General features: G+C 41.8%; 1 protein-coding gene across 1 annotated transcript in view; it reads right to left on the reverse strand.

Moving 5' to 3' along the window:
• Positions 1 to 6,498: 6,498 nt before the first annotated feature.
• Positions 6,499 to 17,536, reverse strand: part of LOC120904508 — a 112,572-nt gene continuing 101,534 nt past the window's right edge. The window contains exons 6-11 of the mRNA XM_040314534.1: positions 15,519 to 17,513; positions 14,584 to 14,801; positions 14,172 to 14,481; positions 7,168 to 7,318; positions 6,952 to 7,071; positions 6,499 to 6,883 (exon numbers count right to left, since the gene is read on the reverse strand). Of these exons, the coding sequence (XP_040170468.1) occupies positions 6,694 to 6,883; positions 6,952 to 7,071; positions 7,168 to 7,318; positions 14,172 to 14,481; positions 14,584 to 14,801; positions 15,519 to 17,513 (2,984 nt within the window). The 3' untranslated portion in view covers positions 6,499 to 6,693. The remainder of the gene's footprint in view (positions 6,884 to 6,951; positions 7,072 to 7,167; positions 7,319 to 14,171; positions 14,482 to 14,583; positions 14,802 to 15,518; positions 17,514 to 17,536) is intronic.

Below are 17,536 nucleotides of genomic sequence, written 5' to 3' on the forward strand. Positions count from 1 at the left end.
GCCGTTTCGCCGTGAGCAGTTTTAAAAGGTGGGAGAAGACTTTATGGGCTTGCAGGAGGTTTGGTTGCGTTTAAGCGGGGTAGGCATTGTTTACAATCAAGCTAATAGCGCTGATAACATGGACGGACAGTTGGTAGAGAATTATCTCCCTACCAGCGTAGTGGCGGGACCGGTCCAGATGGATGAATTGTGTGTATGTATTAGTGGCACATGGTTGAAATTGTTTTAAAATCACAGGGTGTTGCTGTAAATTGTTTTAATTATTGTTTTGTTTCAACAGGATTCAATTTAAAAAATTTACCCCAAAGCTAAAGGGAATGTTGTAGATATATGAAATGTATAATATGTCCGAGGTTCTTAGCCTCTTTTTCCAATAACACAGGGGTTTTCAGGGGTTTTCATACTTTTGGAACACTTCTTTCTTGACTCTTTCGCTGGAAAAGTAATATTTTTGACGTGCTAGTGATACAGGGTTTACATGTGCTTTACATAGCTACGGGACACTTAATTGACCTTAATGGGAATTGAACTCCTATAGTAGTGATGGGAAAAATAAATCTCAGAAGGGATTCGAATCTTTGAGGTTCTGTTTTACTCCAAATTATTAAACTTTGCAGTACTTACATCATAATTAGGTCCCCGAGATACGCGGGCCATTATTCAATTGAATATTATTATTTCAGGATATTATTTCAGGATATTATTCAATATAAAATAAAATAAATTATGTGGTGACTATAATTTCTCATTATACGCTCATTATACGCCAACATTTGCTATATTTTGACTGAAAACTTTGTGATTCGACTTCTGAAATTAGAGATACGTGGTTTTTCTCGACCCCCATTATGCGTATCGCAATCCCAATCCCAACCAGAATCCCAATCGAATAGCAAACGAATCAAAATCTCTCTCCGAATCTTTTTAGGGATTGAATCTTCGAATCTTCCGAATCCTGAATCTCCCAACACTACTCTATAGCACCCTTACAGGGTTTTCGAGGATTATATAGACATGTTCAGCGAGTTGTAGGCTGGAAATAGACGAACCGAGATCGTCGCGGTACCGCGAAATTCGCGCCTTGTTTATAACAGTTGTAGAACAGTTGGGCTGTCAAATCCTTCGCGCCTCCGATCGCGCCTGCTGTTTCGCAGAGATACCCAACTTCCGTTTTTCTGAGATTTTCGCGGTAGCGCGAACCGATTGTTTTTACTTTTTCTGATAAATTTGTTTCAAAAAACGTGTAGAGAAACGAGTTTTGTATTTTAAATTACATAAACTATGTGAAATACATAATTTGATTCAGAAATTGATAGAAAATATTTCTTCTTAGCACATTCAGTCGTCACCAGACCTCCGATGGTTCCATACACGAACCGCGATTATCTCATCTATCTGTTAGATTTTATAACATAACTAGTTAATTTGGCCCGGTTGCAGGTTTCGCAACAGAACTTAAGACGTGTATACTGACTGCAGGGCATATTTAAATGTTTTCATGCAAACATGTAGATAAGTATTCCTGCTCTCTTTTGATATCTTTTTACTGATACTTTTTATGACCGTGTTGCTATCTTGGTACAGGTTTCCATCCAATTCTTATCCCGGTTTATAGCCCTTCCATAGTTTTGTCTTAAATACTAATTTAAATGTTTTATTTACAAATGTTAGTGTTTCCATTACATTAGCAATCGTGGCCCACTTTCTTTTTCAATATGTTTGACTGTCGGCTGGACTTGTGGTACAGTCGTCAACTCGTACGACTTAACAACATGCCCATCGTGGGTTCAAGTTCCAATATGACTGACTATTATCCTGCTATAGGTTATCAAAAAGACACTAAAAACCAAGCCCCGATGTGGCGCAGGCAGGCCTTGGTCGACAACGGTAGTTGTGGTAAAGAAGAAGATGTTTGACTATTCCGCTATCATTGACCATTTTTACAACCATATAGGACATGAGATAGCCGGTCTATATAGTACAGTCGTCAACTCGTACGACTTAACAACATGCCCGTCATGGGTGCAATCCCCAAATAGACCGTGCCGCCATACGTAGGACTATCCTGCTATGGGGGGGGGGGGGGGAACCAATTAGTCACTGAAAGCCAAGCCCACAAGTGGGTACAGGCAGGCCTTGACCGACAACGGTTGTTGAGCCATAGAAGAAGAAGAAGAAGATAGGACATACGAAAATTTAATTTAGTCATGCTGAACTTATGGAATAGCTTCTATTAAATGTCATGACATGTTCATATGACATATGGGTCTTCCATCCACAGGGCTCACTGTCACGGCTTATTATTGACCCGTGCCCTATCTTCTGCATGACTATTTGTGTACCAAGCAGCCAGGAGTGCTAAATGCAAATAAAATCAATTAAACTAACTTCATTTAACTTTGTTGCTTCATCATGTGCTCATATAAAAACCCATAGCCCAGGAATGTCCTTATTCCGTGTATATTATTATTGTATATTATTACGTGGGAAATATAAACCCGTTATATGCATGTTTTAAAGTTGTTCACTTAGTCCTAGTTATGCAGCTCCGATGGTTTTACTATTTTGCATGGTACCAAATTTTTGGGTTAATGTACAATAGAAAATTGTAATTGTTAAACGTTCATAGCGTACGATTTGGCAATCCTTTCAAGCAAGCATTTGACTGCATTTGGATGATGGTACATGAAGCAAGTACATGATAGTTCGAAGCAAGTCTTTTAATTTAAACGTTTTGAACTACACAAAAAAACACTACTACGCATGATAAAACGGATGGAGCGAGGTAGAATCTCCACCACAGAATTATTTAGAATCACTGTTGTTGGGTGATTTTAATGAAAATAGAATTCTTTTATTCAGGAATGTGTTGTTGTGTTGGCTGCCCTACGTTGTGTTCTGTTCCGTGCGGTTTTCAATCTGACACTTCCCAAGCAGCCGTCTGCCTACCTTTGACATTTCGTTCGTTAAATGTCATTAAGTTCGTTAATATTTTGAATTCGCTAACTTTGACGGTTGATCGTTAAATATTCCCAACAACTGGGAATTATTTGATAATTATTGATACTCTTTCAACACGTGTGTAGAAGAAAACAATGATGTCTTTTGAGCTGAATATATCAATGATTCAATCACTCTACCATTGCTTGTTGCCTCGGAGAATGGAAACACCGCAAAGAAATAAAAATCATCCAAGCACCCATAGTTGGTTAGCAAAACCGTTCTATAGTGAGTAACTTTTTCGTACAGGAAGATCCTATAGTGAGCAATCGTTTCACCTATGAGCGTAACGTGAGCGTGACGTGAGCGTCACCTCTTACTTCGTTTTGTATAGGGAGATTGACAGCTCAAGTCATACGCGATTTTCGCGGTACCGCAACGATCTCGGATCGTCTATTTGCAGCCGTAGATTTGTTCAGACAGTCAGTTCTACGTATGGGGGCACGGTCTATTAGGGGCTTGAACCCATGACGGGCATGTTGTTAAGTCGTACGAGTTGGCGACTGTACCATCATTAGTAGTTGCCGTATTGGAGAATGCTGAAGGCAAATTTTATTAAAAGTTTAATAAGCTTAAAGAAGTCATAATATGAAAAGAAGTAATAGTAAGAAGGTTAATAACCTTACACATAATGGATGTGTAAAAGATTTTGAACCACTTGTAGAGGCACATTGAGCGCGGGCAGCTACATTGAGCTATAATTCAACTCACCGAGCTACCTTGAGCTTACTGAGTTAGAAAGAGCTTTTAGAGCTGCGTTAGGCTTTTGTAGCAATACCGAGTACGCTGAGATACATTGAGCTTAAAGAGCGGAATTGAGCTAGCATTGATACCAATCGAGCTGCGTAGAGCTTGTGGAGTGATTGAACTCACCTCGACGTATTCGGGGTTTTACTGTGCGTGTGACACTGTATAGAGCTCTCCTCGCTCTTTTTGGAGCGCATTGCCTCAACACTTCTATCAACATTTTAAGGGACATTTTCGGATGAGTAAACAACACACAACAATGACTCGCTTATTTTAAATGTTTAAATATTTTCATAATATATTTTATCAATGTCTATAATAGCCCTTTTTCCATCACTACGTGATTGTTTAATATGTGTGTATGTCTGTGTATGTGTATCTGAGTGTATTTTTTTGTGTTGAGTGGTGTGAAAATGAGAGAGTAATGTTCTTCATTCATGGGATTCTCCCTTTGGTTTAGCTCTACTCAGCTTTTCAGCACTTGAAACGAATGCTTAGGTGTAGGTAAAACTATACGACTGCTGCTTCTATCCTTACCAATAGAATGTGTATGTCAATGTGTGTGTGTGTTTGCTTCTATTACAATAGGAATACGACACCTTTTCTAGCAGCGTCTAGAGAGTTCTTGGAGGAGGAAGTACTTGAGTCATTTTGTTGCGAGTTGATTCTCTTAAGTAGGATTTGCACAAAAACAAAAAAGACCTATGCTGATGTAAACTATGACCAAAAAAATGGGACTCCACGTTGCGTTGCGTGTTTGTGCTTCTTCTGCTGCTTGCTATTCAGCAACATGTAATTGAAATCGATGCAAACAGAAAGGAGAAGATCCATTTCTCCCAGAGTATGCACACTTCCCGTTTTCACACACTTACACACACACGCCCTTGCGTGTCTCCTATTTAATGATTAATAACTGACATGACTTTCAGTGATAAATATGGGTTTTTTTGTTCTTCAATAGTACCTTCTCCCTCTCTCTCTCACTTACTACGGTGACACACACTATTCAACACTAGAACGGAACCGTAACGTTTTTTCCTCCTGCTTCTTCCCCCTCTCGCCTACGAAAGTTAGCCCGGGTGCTCTAGTACCTGTTTAAAGTACACAAAAATGCAGGGTTCGTCTACCGCTACCTGTATGAAAAGCTGTATGCTTCGCTCTGCTCTTTTCTTCTCTACTGGTATTTTGCACTCACAACACTTCCTCATACAGTGGAGACGCTAACGAACTTTCATTAAGAAAAGAAAAGAAACTTATTGAATTGTGTACGAGACAAAACAGGTGCTGTGAGTATGTTAGCACCACCAACTGTTTTACATATATGAAGTGGAAGAAAAACCGTTCATCCTTCTGGCTCCTTTCAACATAGGAAGAGTTCTTTTTTGGCATTCGATTTGCATTCTTTTTCTTTTTTTCTTCTTCTCTCTACACATTGTGTGTTTCTCTTTTTCTCTATCGTTCTCTCTCTCTCTCTATCTCTCTTTCTTGTTCTTTTTAACTTCGAAACCTATATAAATGGGGGAGCGCTTCGGATTACATTTACATTAAGTGTTTTTTGGTTTAATAATGATTAAGTTAGATTTAATCTTTGCCTTTCTTCCCTCTCCCTCTCTCTCATTCTTTCTCTCACTTTCTATCTGTTAAATTTACCTTCCCTTGCATCCTGATGATATGGGAGTAATAGAGAGGACGAGGGCTGAGCGTAAACTTATTTATAGTAACGTGAAAGTGAAGGAAACCAGTGAGTTTTTATCTTTTCTTTTCTTTTTTTTAGTATCAACAAAACGAGTACCGCCTCTTGTATCACAACATTTGAAACGACATTTCTACACACATTTCTGTCTATATCGTTTTTTTTCTCTCTCTTTTTTTATCTTTCTTCTTACATAGCCTCTCTACTTGCCACTATATTGCACGCACACCCAATTGCATATTTCTGCATTCTTTTCTGTCCAGCAAACCCTTCTTTTACCAACCACAAAAATTGCCGTTCCGTTGCTTTGCGCGAACAAAACAATTATATTATTGTCACCAATGATAAGACTTACCAAACTCAAAAACAACTGCTGAAAACATAAACGGCTTAGTGAGTGAACCCTTACTTCTCGCTCTGTCTTTCTTTCTCACTCTTGCTACGGTAAACTGAGGATTTTGCTTTTCTCTCCGTTATTTTTTTTTTGTACACAAATTCTGCTGCTAAAAGAGCTCCTAAAATGCGGGCTTCTAAAGGACTCTCTCTCTCTCTCTCTCCACAAGAGCGGGCTTTTCTAAACTGTGTGTGAGTGTGTGTCTGTTTATTTATGTTTTCATGTGTTTTGTGTTAACTGCACGTTGCATTGAAAAAAACGGCACAATCATACCATTTTGTTTTGCAAATCATGTACCTTTACCGTGTTATTTGGGTTGCTTTTGCATGAGGTTAACGTTCTTCTACATTTTCTAGAAGACTATCAGGCGCTGTGTTTGGTTTTTGCATTTTCTTAAAAAAACTGTGTTTTTTGTTTGTGTCTTTTTCTGTGGTCTATTTTTCATTAAAAACGAAGCCGCCTACCGCGATGGGAAAGGGAGAGCCTACCTTTGGCGTGTGCAAAATTAGCGCTACGCTGCTGAGTGAATTGCATACTTGCAGGCGAAATGTCTCTACACATTCACGAAAAGGGATAGAACGCCTAAAGTTATGCGCTGCTGCATTACAAAATTAGCGTTTTTTCACCTTTTGTATGCATTTTGTTACTGTGTGTATGTGTGTGTTTGCAGGTAAATCCCTTTCTACGGTATGTTTATGTTCTTATTATCCTGTTGCTTGTGTTTTCTTCTTCTTCTTCTCCTCCTCTCGGCTTTAAACTTTCAGTTTTTTTTGTTTTTCAAACCACCACCAAATTTACAAAACCAAATGCTTAAAAGCGGCTTCCTTTCCAGCTTCCTGCGCTGCGCTTATAGTGCAGCTCATAGGATTTGCGCAATGACCGGCTCGAGAAGACACATGTGCTCGGCACCACGGACCGGCAGCCGGTTCAGGCAGAAGTGCCTGATCATGTCCGGTATCGTTGGGAACGGGCGGCTAAACTGACCGAGGATGAACTGGCCCGAGTCGGCGTCCCGCTGTATCCGCATGTGCATGAAGCCTTTGGCGCTCCTAAAAGAAGCAACATCAAAAAAATAATTAATGTTATGCAAAGGAATTCAAGAGAACGCTGTACTTACTTCAGCGTGAGTGAATAATCCTGTCGGGTTGATTCGCTGTTACGTACGAGGAAGCTGCCCTCCGACAGTGGTCGAAGGATTTTCTCCGCATCGATCCGGCTGATGGAACCATGGTACCAGCTGCAGGAGAGGCACAGATAAAAGCAAAGAGTTGAGGTTAGTATTTCTCTTTCCCATGGTCACATGGTAATAAAAAGATATTTATTGATCGCTTACCCTTGCCGGTCGAGCGGAATAGATGCATCGATGAGGTCCACGTTTGGCCTGTTTGTGCCCAGGTTCAGGCCAAGATCGAGCGTACCGAACTTTTTCGGCGGCCGCTGGCCACATTCGTTCAGGTTTAGCGTCAAACTTTGCTTGAAGAATCCTGCAAAGAGAGAGGAAATAGATGAAAATATAAACATCAATTATGTACCAGATGTTATCAATTCTTTTATCAAACAAATCGATAAACAGTTCTCCATAATAAAAATAGTAATAATTATCATTATGATGATGATGATGAGGATGATGATGATGGTGATTAGTATTATTAGTATTCTTATTATTATTATTATTATTATTATTATTATTATTATTATTATTATTATTATTATTATTATTATTATTATTATTATTATTATTATTATTATTATTATTATTATTATTATTATTATTATTATTATTATTATTATTATTATTATTATTATTATTATTATTATTATTATTATTATTATTATTATTTTTATTATTATTATTATTACTATTATTATTTTATTATTATTTTTATTGTTATATTATAGTTGTTATATTATAAAAAAACTATAACCTCATTAAAACTTACTTTGCATTTTTGCAAAACTAGCGAGCCTTTCTAAAGTGTGTGTTTGTTTATGTTTTATGACTGTTCTTATATGGAGATGAAACCAACCAAACGGAACGTTGTATTAGTAGTGGAAAAGATGTATCACCGCATTTGAATCATTCATTATATCCTGCTACTGTGTAAATTACACTCTGTGAACACAATTTTGTATTACGATCGATATTATACTATTGTTAGTTGTTAGGTTCTTCAACCTGGGAAGAGGAGACATGATCAAGCCTAAGTTGAAATGGAATCGTGCCAAAAAGCATCCTCCATTAATCCCATCATGAACGATGTAGCAGTTCAGTGTTGGATCCTCACTGCGGACCAAAAAGCGAAAAGCGATTGTACCGTAAGTTAAGTGTATGTGTTAGTATTAGTAGATTGATAGTAGATGATAAGGTCACATCCACTTGGTGCACCAAAGGGACTTATTTATAAGAGTTACATTTTAAATATGTATATGCTTATCATGAAGGAGAAAATGAACGATAATTTAGAATAATTATCTGTTTAGTTGTGTTAGTATCTGATCATGCCGGGAAAGGTCGTTCGATAAAGTATGAGATCTAATAGAGTTTCTCGAGTTTCTCGCTACTAATTCATTGCAGTCCAAAATCAATATGAAGTTTGGATCTGTTTTTGTCGTTGATAACGATCAAAAAGGCGAAAAACACAATTAATCACGCAGAAGAGTATGAATGATAGTGTTTGTCCTTCACTTCGTTCGTTCCAGAGATTTGAATTGTTGGCTGACACTGAAAATTATTTATCAATAATCTGCAAAAACGGGCCAGTCACCAAATACACCAAATACAATCGAAACTGAGTCATTTCATACATTTCCACCAACTGTAAAATTGTGATCAGCACCATTTACACTTTCCAATTAGAATACAATAGGATCACGGCTCGTCAACGGAATGCCCAGCCGAATGCCCTTCACTAAAAGCATTGGGCACCATTGTCTCGTTAATGCTTCGGTTAGCATAATCCTACCAATTGTCTACCGTGCTTCAACACAGACATAGAGAAAAAGAGAGAGGGAGAGAGGCAGACTTTTCCTAGTGAAAAACACTCGGCTCGTTATCAGCCGACGTCTCAATGCCATCCAAACGCAGCACCACCATCTGTGCGACCACCACCATCTAGTTCAGCCGTTACTATTGGTGCTAATGCTGATTGTTATTGTTTGACATGGCTACACGGCTGCCTGGTTTCCTCAAAATGGGAAACAAACCGTGGTACGTGATTGGAATGTCGCAAGGAGAGTTTTCCCGAAAAAAAAAAAACACAATCGCATTCAAACCCGTTGCACCAATTACTTTCTAACTGATTAATTCATTATTTATTCGCCGCACGGTGCGGCCCCATGCACGAGGCACATGATTTAAATATCTCCACATCTCATACCCAGCAGCCAGCGTGGTGCAGCATCCGGTCGCGATTGTTGTGTTTGGTTGGTGACAGCGGCAATACATTAAACATTAAACAATTGTGCGCGGAGCTCGTGTGTAGGGTGGGGTTTGCGGGCAAGCGGCTGTAATTACTTGCTCGTTTTTGTACACTGTGCGAGGTCAGCAAAATGGTCAGCCCGAAGCCGCGTAGTTCCGTGGTTTTAGTCACCTTCGTAGCGACTTCTTTCGAGGGTAAATCGGTCCTCGTAGCTGGCTGCAAACATGTCGGCTGTTATTCACACACAAAAAAACACTACAACGACTAAATACATCACGTCAGGATGTCCCTGTGTGTCCCTTGCTAAATGCTAGTAGGGCGCTCTACCCCCAGTTTAAACCATTAGCCATCTCTTCTCGATGTTTTTGCAACTGCTGAGCGATAATGTTTACAACATTTTTCACTTCACCAGCCGGACTCTGGCCGTGGACGACAACACACGTGGCTGGTTGGTTGGTTGGTTGCTGTCGTGCACCCGGAATACTAAAATACTAACCGTGAAACCATGCCCAAAACATGTCTGCAAACAACGGTGCTAAACGATTGTTTATCACATATATACGCGAGAGTTGCGGGGATGAAAAATGTCAAATCTTTGGCTCAACTGTGTGCGAGAACGGGGGGAAAACTTTTACTCCCCTTTGCTTTGCGCTTGTGTGTGTGCGTGTGTGCGTAACAGTACGCAAGGACACACGTTTGCGCGTGTGACGGCCGAAACCAACCACAAGGATACAGGCGTTTCGATGCATAATTTATAAGCGGTACCCTCTGTAACTTCCGTTCGAGAACGCAGGAACTGCGAGGAAACTGGACAAACCTGCCCGCACCCAGGCCAGGATCGCGCGCTGGACAATACGTTTCATTGTCGGCTTGTCGGTAACATGTGCCATTGAACGCCAAAGCCAATGCCTAAATCTCTCAATTCAAACAGAGAGAGAGAGCTTGATGGTGCGCCCAGCAAAGCCTGCTGTGATGCGGCTACCTTAATTAAGCTGTGCAACGCCACCAACGAACCAACCCCGGATGACAATTTCAGCACGGAAAATCGGGTTGACATTTGATGCAAGTCGCTTTCCGTTCCGCTTTTCAGACGAAAGCGATCTCACTATGAGCAGCGTGCTGTGAGAAAAAAAGGAAGGGGAAAATCAGTGCAATCATCGTCATGGTAGTCATGGCGAAAAAAAGGTATTCCCCTCTTTCACTTTTTCCACCGTTACATCCCTAGTACACTCTGACTCTTCCTTTCTATTCAGTTCATCTGTTGACTTGTTGTACTGCCGTGGTTGGATTTGATCCGCAGTACATCAAGTCAGAACAGCTCTATTAAACATGTAAACCATTGAAGGCTTCGATATCTAGGACGTCTAAAAGGCACTAGTGGAAAAGGAGTGTACGCTCTCTAAGCATGGATGAATTTGCAAATAACAGAGGATGTAAGAACACTGCAAAACAGCACATGTTATGTGCATGTGGCCAGTCGACTCTGTCACTCAATTTACACTACAAACCATTAAAAGCACGTGATTTTATTTAGCTTTTTTAGGGTTCTTTGCCACGTGTAATTTTCAAGCTTATAAAGCAGGCTTTTAGGCTTTAGGCCTTTCTGTGATTCATAGGAATGTTTAAGAAATGTTGTTGCAGGTCAAAACTACAAAGTACATCACGAATCAATACAATTATATTATTTTTTAAAGTAATTGATTAGATGTGTATTTCTCTCAGTTTTAATGTGTTCCATCGTATTTAGTTGTTTAAGTGTCGAACATCTGTGTCGGTCAGGGGCCCCAAAAATGGCACCTACGCCCCGCTCACAAGTAAAATTGCTACTCAATCTCTGGTTAGGACATTTGATACAAGCTTCAATCAAGCCTCTAATTTCGTGTGATCGCTTAGGGCCTCCACTCGTCTTAATCCGCCACTGCTAACAATCACCCACAATCCAAAAGATGGCCTTTTGTGGACGATTATTTACGTTCTAAATTCGACTCGATGCGGTATTTCTGGGTGTTTCTAGGTAGGTTCTAGGCTCTCTAGGTATTTTCAATCCATGTAATATTCCTCTTGATTTTCAACGTTAACGGTTAATGGTCATCGCACAACTGGGTATCTTCTTCATCGTCAAACGCTGCTTCTTTTTTTTATGCCTGTCATGGAGAAAGAATCACCCTCTGCAATTTAAAAACGTTTTCTAACATGGACAACAGCACTCTGTTGGGTGTTTTACACTTACCAAGAGGCTGTAAATCAACTATTAGTAAGGGACAATGTTCATCATCTTCCCATGTTCGCCCTCACGTTTTCTTCAAAGCATCGTGTGTCCGATACAACATTTCACTATATTTTAACTGATTTGGGATATTTGATATGCTCTTTCAACAAAAGAATCGAGAAATGTAGACCGCGGTCAATTATTGCACGTTTTACAAATGCAAACAATTCGTTAATGATCCAATGTTCTCCTAAAACCACAACACAATGGCGGCTCGATGTGGGGAAGAAATTTTTACTCACTCCAAAATCCGACCTCATCATGATTTCATCATGTGAGCGGCTGTTTTCTTGATCATCTCATTAGAGCAATCATCGGCGATAGATCTGCTCACCATACAAACAAAATCATCTCGCCTCAGCGAGGGGAAAAAACAAGCTTGCTCAGTATGCAGGAGGAAACGATGATAGCCTCTCAGTATGGGTTGAAGCAGCTGTCATTGAGCTCGCCATAGTGAGAGCAGGCTGAATTGTCATTTGGGACGGGACATGTTTCTGCTAGCGTCAGGAGTTTTTTTTGGGCGTTCTTTGTTGTTCTCCCCTGATAGTAGCAGCCGATTTTGCTGTTGCGATAGATGAAATGATACAGTATTGGACAGTGTTTTTTGGAAAGGGAATTCTATAACAGTGCTTCGATCAGCAGAAGCAGTAGTATTTGCCGGATGTAAGCCTAGAATTTGATTTAACGTAAAAATATTATAAATTTTACGTCACAAAGCTGTTATTTTTTTTTTCGATAGTAGCAATTGAGTTATATTGAACCTTCTTCTTTTTTTAGTTTGAATCTATTTGAAGTTAGTGAAACATTTTAGTTGAACAATACAATACAACTAAGAGTAAGTAAAAAACGATATTAAGGTTCTAATTCAGAGGTCTCCAAACTACGGCCTGCGGGCCGCATGTTGCCCTTAAAGGCCTGTATTGCGGCCCGCGATGACTTTGTAAAGGTTAAAATAAATAGCTTATTATAATGATTAATTAATAAAAATTCAAATATTTACTTTTGAAAGACGAAAATCCAATTTCCATGAAAGAAAGATACAGAAATTTGATACATTCAATTTATATTTTCTAATTAAAACAAGATTTAAAATTTTACCTATTGTAAAGGTAGCGTCAAAATGTCCCTAAACAACGTTAATTGTGAAGCAATGCGCCCGCGAACTGAAAAGCTTGGATACCCCTGTTCTAATTGAAACCTTTCCATTCTAGACCGAACGAAACTGTCAACATTACTACGATTAATCGGAATCCTATTGGAAACCGAAGACTACCAATTGTGATCATTCTAGTGATGGGCAAGACTGAATCAAAGGGTGCCAGTGAAATCTTAACAGTGAATGCATTGAATCGTGAAGAGTTTATTGGACTTATTTAAATCTCTGCAACTGATTTAAATCGGTAGCAACTCGTTCACCGTGAATTAAATCAACTGCGAGTTCAAGAACAGTGGCAATAGTTAAATCTTGTTTAATTGCTTATTCTTTTTTAAATCTTTTTTAATAAAGTAAAATTTAACTGTGAATTTTATGTAATGTTTAACTCAGTGAGTTGCATTATTCGCAACCTGAATAACTATTTTCTAGAGTTGCGTCTCAATGAGTGGTAAAACTCGGAGTGATATTTGCCAAATCAGCCAATATCACAAACTTTGGCTATATTTAGAGCAGCTTGTGGACATTGAACCATGAGTCTTGAATATCCTTAAACAATTGAGAACGTTTGTTGATATTAATTTGGCTTTATCTTACTTTGACTGCCAATTTGTTACATACAAATGGTCAAATTCGTCTCAAAATCTTTATTTTTAGGTTAGCAATAATCTGTATATCATCTCATGAAGAGCAACATCAATTTTAATGACTGTAACAAGCATACATAAAGCTCTACCGTAAATTGAAATGAGCCTTCTGCATGCTCTACTGTCTGTAACTATTATTTAATGCTAATCCTTTATTTTGTATTCTAGTGCAACCTTTTTACATGTTATCTCGGATGTACTTTATCCGATCCGATCTGATCATTTTTTGTCATATATTACACACGGTGTCGTTTTGTACTTTCCAAAACACTCCTCCAAACAAGGCATTGTTTCCTCCTACCAATTAGGCATTCCACCCCGTTTTAAGCCGAACGGGTATGCAAACGGAATCTTTATCTGCTAATGGAGGATTCTGCACATCATCCGCATCATCATGATGCCTTTGTTCGGTGCGCCTAGGTGTGGCAGGTGTATGTGTGTGTGTGTGGTCTGCACTGCCATAAATCAATTACCAGCCCGAGCCACGCAATCCTTACGCAAATGTCGCCCTAGTCAGCCCCAAAAAATCTCCCCCCAAATACGCACCACGTACGTGACGAATGTTGCAAGTAAACATGTACATATCATCCATTTATCCATGCAGACCGTGCAATGAAATGGTCATTACACAAGATACTACAAGCTCTCTTTCCCTCCCCTGGTATCGCTCAAATCGCAACTGTTACAAGATGGAAATCGATGTCATTCGATACATCCGAGTGGAGTGGAAATTAATTATTAAAATGAATGTACCGAGAGCTCCGTATCATGCGACACCAACGAGGGTGATTGAAACATCACTACCTAACCGCAATCGGCACTCGACGGCGCGGAGGGACGTGTACTTACCTCCTGCTAGTGCCAGCTTGCTATCGGAGTCTCGCATCGACAGGCTGGAGGAGGCTTGGGACAGCCCGCTTGATTCGGTGCTCGTCTGCAGCAGCATACCGCCGCCCGATGTTGACGCAGCCGTGCTGGTCTGGAATGGGTGCTGCTGCAACTGATGCTGCTGCTGTTGCTGTTGCTGTTGCTGTTGTTGCTGTAGCAGCTGCTGATGTTGCTGATTTTGGGACAACCTTAGCCGGCGCCTCAACTTCGGCATATCGAAGGGTAAATCACCCACGTCCACCGACGTGACACTGCCAGATGTGCACGGTTCCTGGTGTGACGGTTTGGAAGGAAGGGAACCCCATCAGTGTTTTGATGTGAAAGATGACGAGAGAGTGTTCGTCTAGCCATCGCCACTACTACCACTACTTACCTGCTGCAGGTGTGCTCTTCTTCTGCGCAGCTTTGGCATATCGAACGGCAGATCGCTTAGGTCCTGCGGCAGTCCCGACTGTCCCTTGCCATGGTCGCTCTGCTTGTCCTGGCCGAGGGAGGCCCGCTGAAGGCTGGCGTTTAAAAAGTTTGTTCGGGATTTTAGATCCTCCCGGGAGTGTAGCGAGATGCCACTATCGGAGCCTTGTATTTCGGGACCTGGGTGAGAGTTCAGTACAATGTTATCAGTAAAGCGTATGCACAACAAATTAGAGCACAGTGGGTATTTGGTAGGGATGACATATCCAAAGTCTCCAAAAAAAGTTAATTAAAAATAATTTGATTCTCCGCGATGATTTTTCAAAATAAATAATAATTAAATACATTCCAGAAAATATTCAATTTCATATGCTAAACCTTCTCCTAAAAATATCTGAAGACAAGGACCATGGCTCAATTTTAATTACACACTTTAATGTTTATCTTTTCTTGTCGTAAAATGTGATCTAACCATACTTTTCAAGGATATTTAGTGACAATACACTACATAACGTACTTGATTATGTTGAGAAAATATAAAATTAATTGTCATTATATAAAAATGAAAATGAATCAAAAGAAAGTAAAAAAGGTAAAACAAAAAACGAAAAACTAAGAAAACAAGCACAAGAACATAAACAAAGGAAGAGAAAATAGGAAGAAAGAAGACAAAAAGGTTAAATAAAACGAGTAAGACAAATGAATAGTATTTAAGAGAAGTCTTGTTGAAAGTTATAGTATTTTTAGACGATTTGCTTCGACATTTCACATCAACTGAGTCGATCCAATTTTCGTTTGTTTTTGTTTCCTTCTTTTCATTGTAAAACTTGTCTACATCGATAAATGTTCCAACCTTCTCCCACTGTGCTAGTGATGCCCAACCGAAACCGAACTTACCCGTTATTAACAGCAATGCCTTGTTCGGTGCCGAACGTCTCTTTGTGACGTTCGTTTTCACAGCCTCCGTACCTACGGCACCACCACCAGCGCTCTCCTCTCCCTCCTTCTTGCTCAACGTACCACTTCCTCCACCAGCAACAGCACCACCACCACCCGTAGTACCATCCACGGGCGACTGCTTCTGCGAGTTGTTGTTGCGATTGTTAATGTCCGACGTCTCCGAGCCCGGCTCTTGAGACGACTTGTCCGAAATCGGACTCAGTATGTTCAGCTTGTTGTGTATGGCCACCGGCACCCTCAGCGGGAACGCCAGCGACGGTCCCGAGTCGGAACTGTGCGAACTAAGCGACGAAGAGTGCCGCGAGTCCGAACTGGACGTACTGCGGTTCCCTTCGCTCGTACTCGACTTTAACGACTCCATGCTACCGCCACTACTCGAAGTAGCCATACTTTCCGTGGAGGAAAAGTTCCCACGTCCACGCTGCTGCTGCTGCTTACCATGATGGTGATGGGACGCACCCCGATGACCTCGCTTCAACTCCAGCACCCGCTCCGGCTCGAGACAGAGCGTCGAACGGGGCCGTTCACCCACCTTACTCCCATGCCCAAACGGTGCCCCCTCGGCAATGCTGCCATCGCAGCTACTCCCACCCGCACCGTCATTGTTGCGCACGTTCTGTATGTCCAACCGCAGATCCTTCAACCTCGGATGCTGAGCGCCCGCATTGGAGGAGGGCAGATTCGGTGCACTCTTGATGCTGCTAATAAAGAACCGCTCATGCTTCCCTGGGAACTTCATCGGCAGGGGTGCCGTTGACGGCGGGGACGGCGTATAACCCCGCAGGGGCAGCTGAGAGGAAGACGTGGAGTTGGCGTTCGCTATATTGTCCATCTGTTTGTCGAGCTGCAGCTTCTCCTGCAGATCCTGCGCCAGCTGATCCGCCTTGGCTTCTTCCAAGGCAGGCTGAGCCCCTGCAATGTCCTGCCCACCGCCGGAAGGCGTTTTACTGCTCGCGGATTTGGTCCGCTTCGTTTCGAGCCGCTTAGTGCGGGACGGTGGTGGTGCTCCTCCAGTTACCATGTTGCTCGCACTACTGCTGTTACTCTTCGTTAGCTGCAGCAGCACACTCTGGTTGGTGATCCGGTCCACCTCGTCAAGATCGTCGTCCGAGCGCGTTATCTTCGAATCGAACGCCGTCTCGTAGATTTGGCGCGTGCGCACGTTCGCCATCTCGTCCTGTGCCGGGGTGGAACTCTGCAGATCACCTGCCCCTCCTAGTGCACAGTCAGCACAGTCGGCGGCGCCCGGTTGGTGCACGTAGAAGATACTGCGCGGACGGAACAGCTCATCATCGTTGTCATCGTCGTCGCCGAACGCCTGGGGCGTTGCACAGGCACAGACTGCCGCCGGTCCGAGCAGACGGTGCGGTGGCATCGAGTCGACGCGCGGCCCAAGGTTACAGGTTGCCCGGGTGATCGCTAACGCTTGCGCCTGCCACGCCCGCCGCTTGCAACATTCGGAGCAGTCCGAATCGTCCGAGGTAGTGGTGGATGGGGAGTCGCACCGTATGATCCGTACGCCCTCCTCGGTGATGGAGTATCGCTTCGGTAGCGGGACTTCCTTCTCCGCGCCCGGTGTATCTAGGCTGCTGCTCTTCTTATAGCGGACGGGAGGATCACGACGGACCACTTCTGCTGTGGGCGTTTGCTGTACTGTTGGAAGATTCGCAGGCAGTCCAGTGTCTGCTGGAATTAGTTCAGTTCCTTCCCTTTCGCGCTGTTTGTTCTTCAGCAAGTCGGAGTAGTAGTAGGGCGATGGGTTCCGTTTGGCTGTATCGGGACCTGTTGTCTTGATGGGGCTTTGACGCAATGGTAGTGCTTGCACGAGATCGTCCGATATACTGTCCGGCGAATTCAGCTCCGGTATCTTGCTGAGCTCGTCCTCCTCTTCGTCGTTATCTTCCTCTTCAGAAGATATCGGTGCCGATGAACCTGCAATTCAAAATCAAGGCTTT

The sequence above is a fragment of the Anopheles arabiensis genome, chromosome 3, assembly GCF_016920715.1.
Source record: "Anopheles arabiensis isolate DONGOLA chromosome 3, AaraD3, whole genome shotgun sequence".
Classification (NCBI taxonomy): Eukaryota; Metazoa; Arthropoda; class Insecta; order Diptera; family Culicidae; genus Anopheles; species Anopheles arabiensis.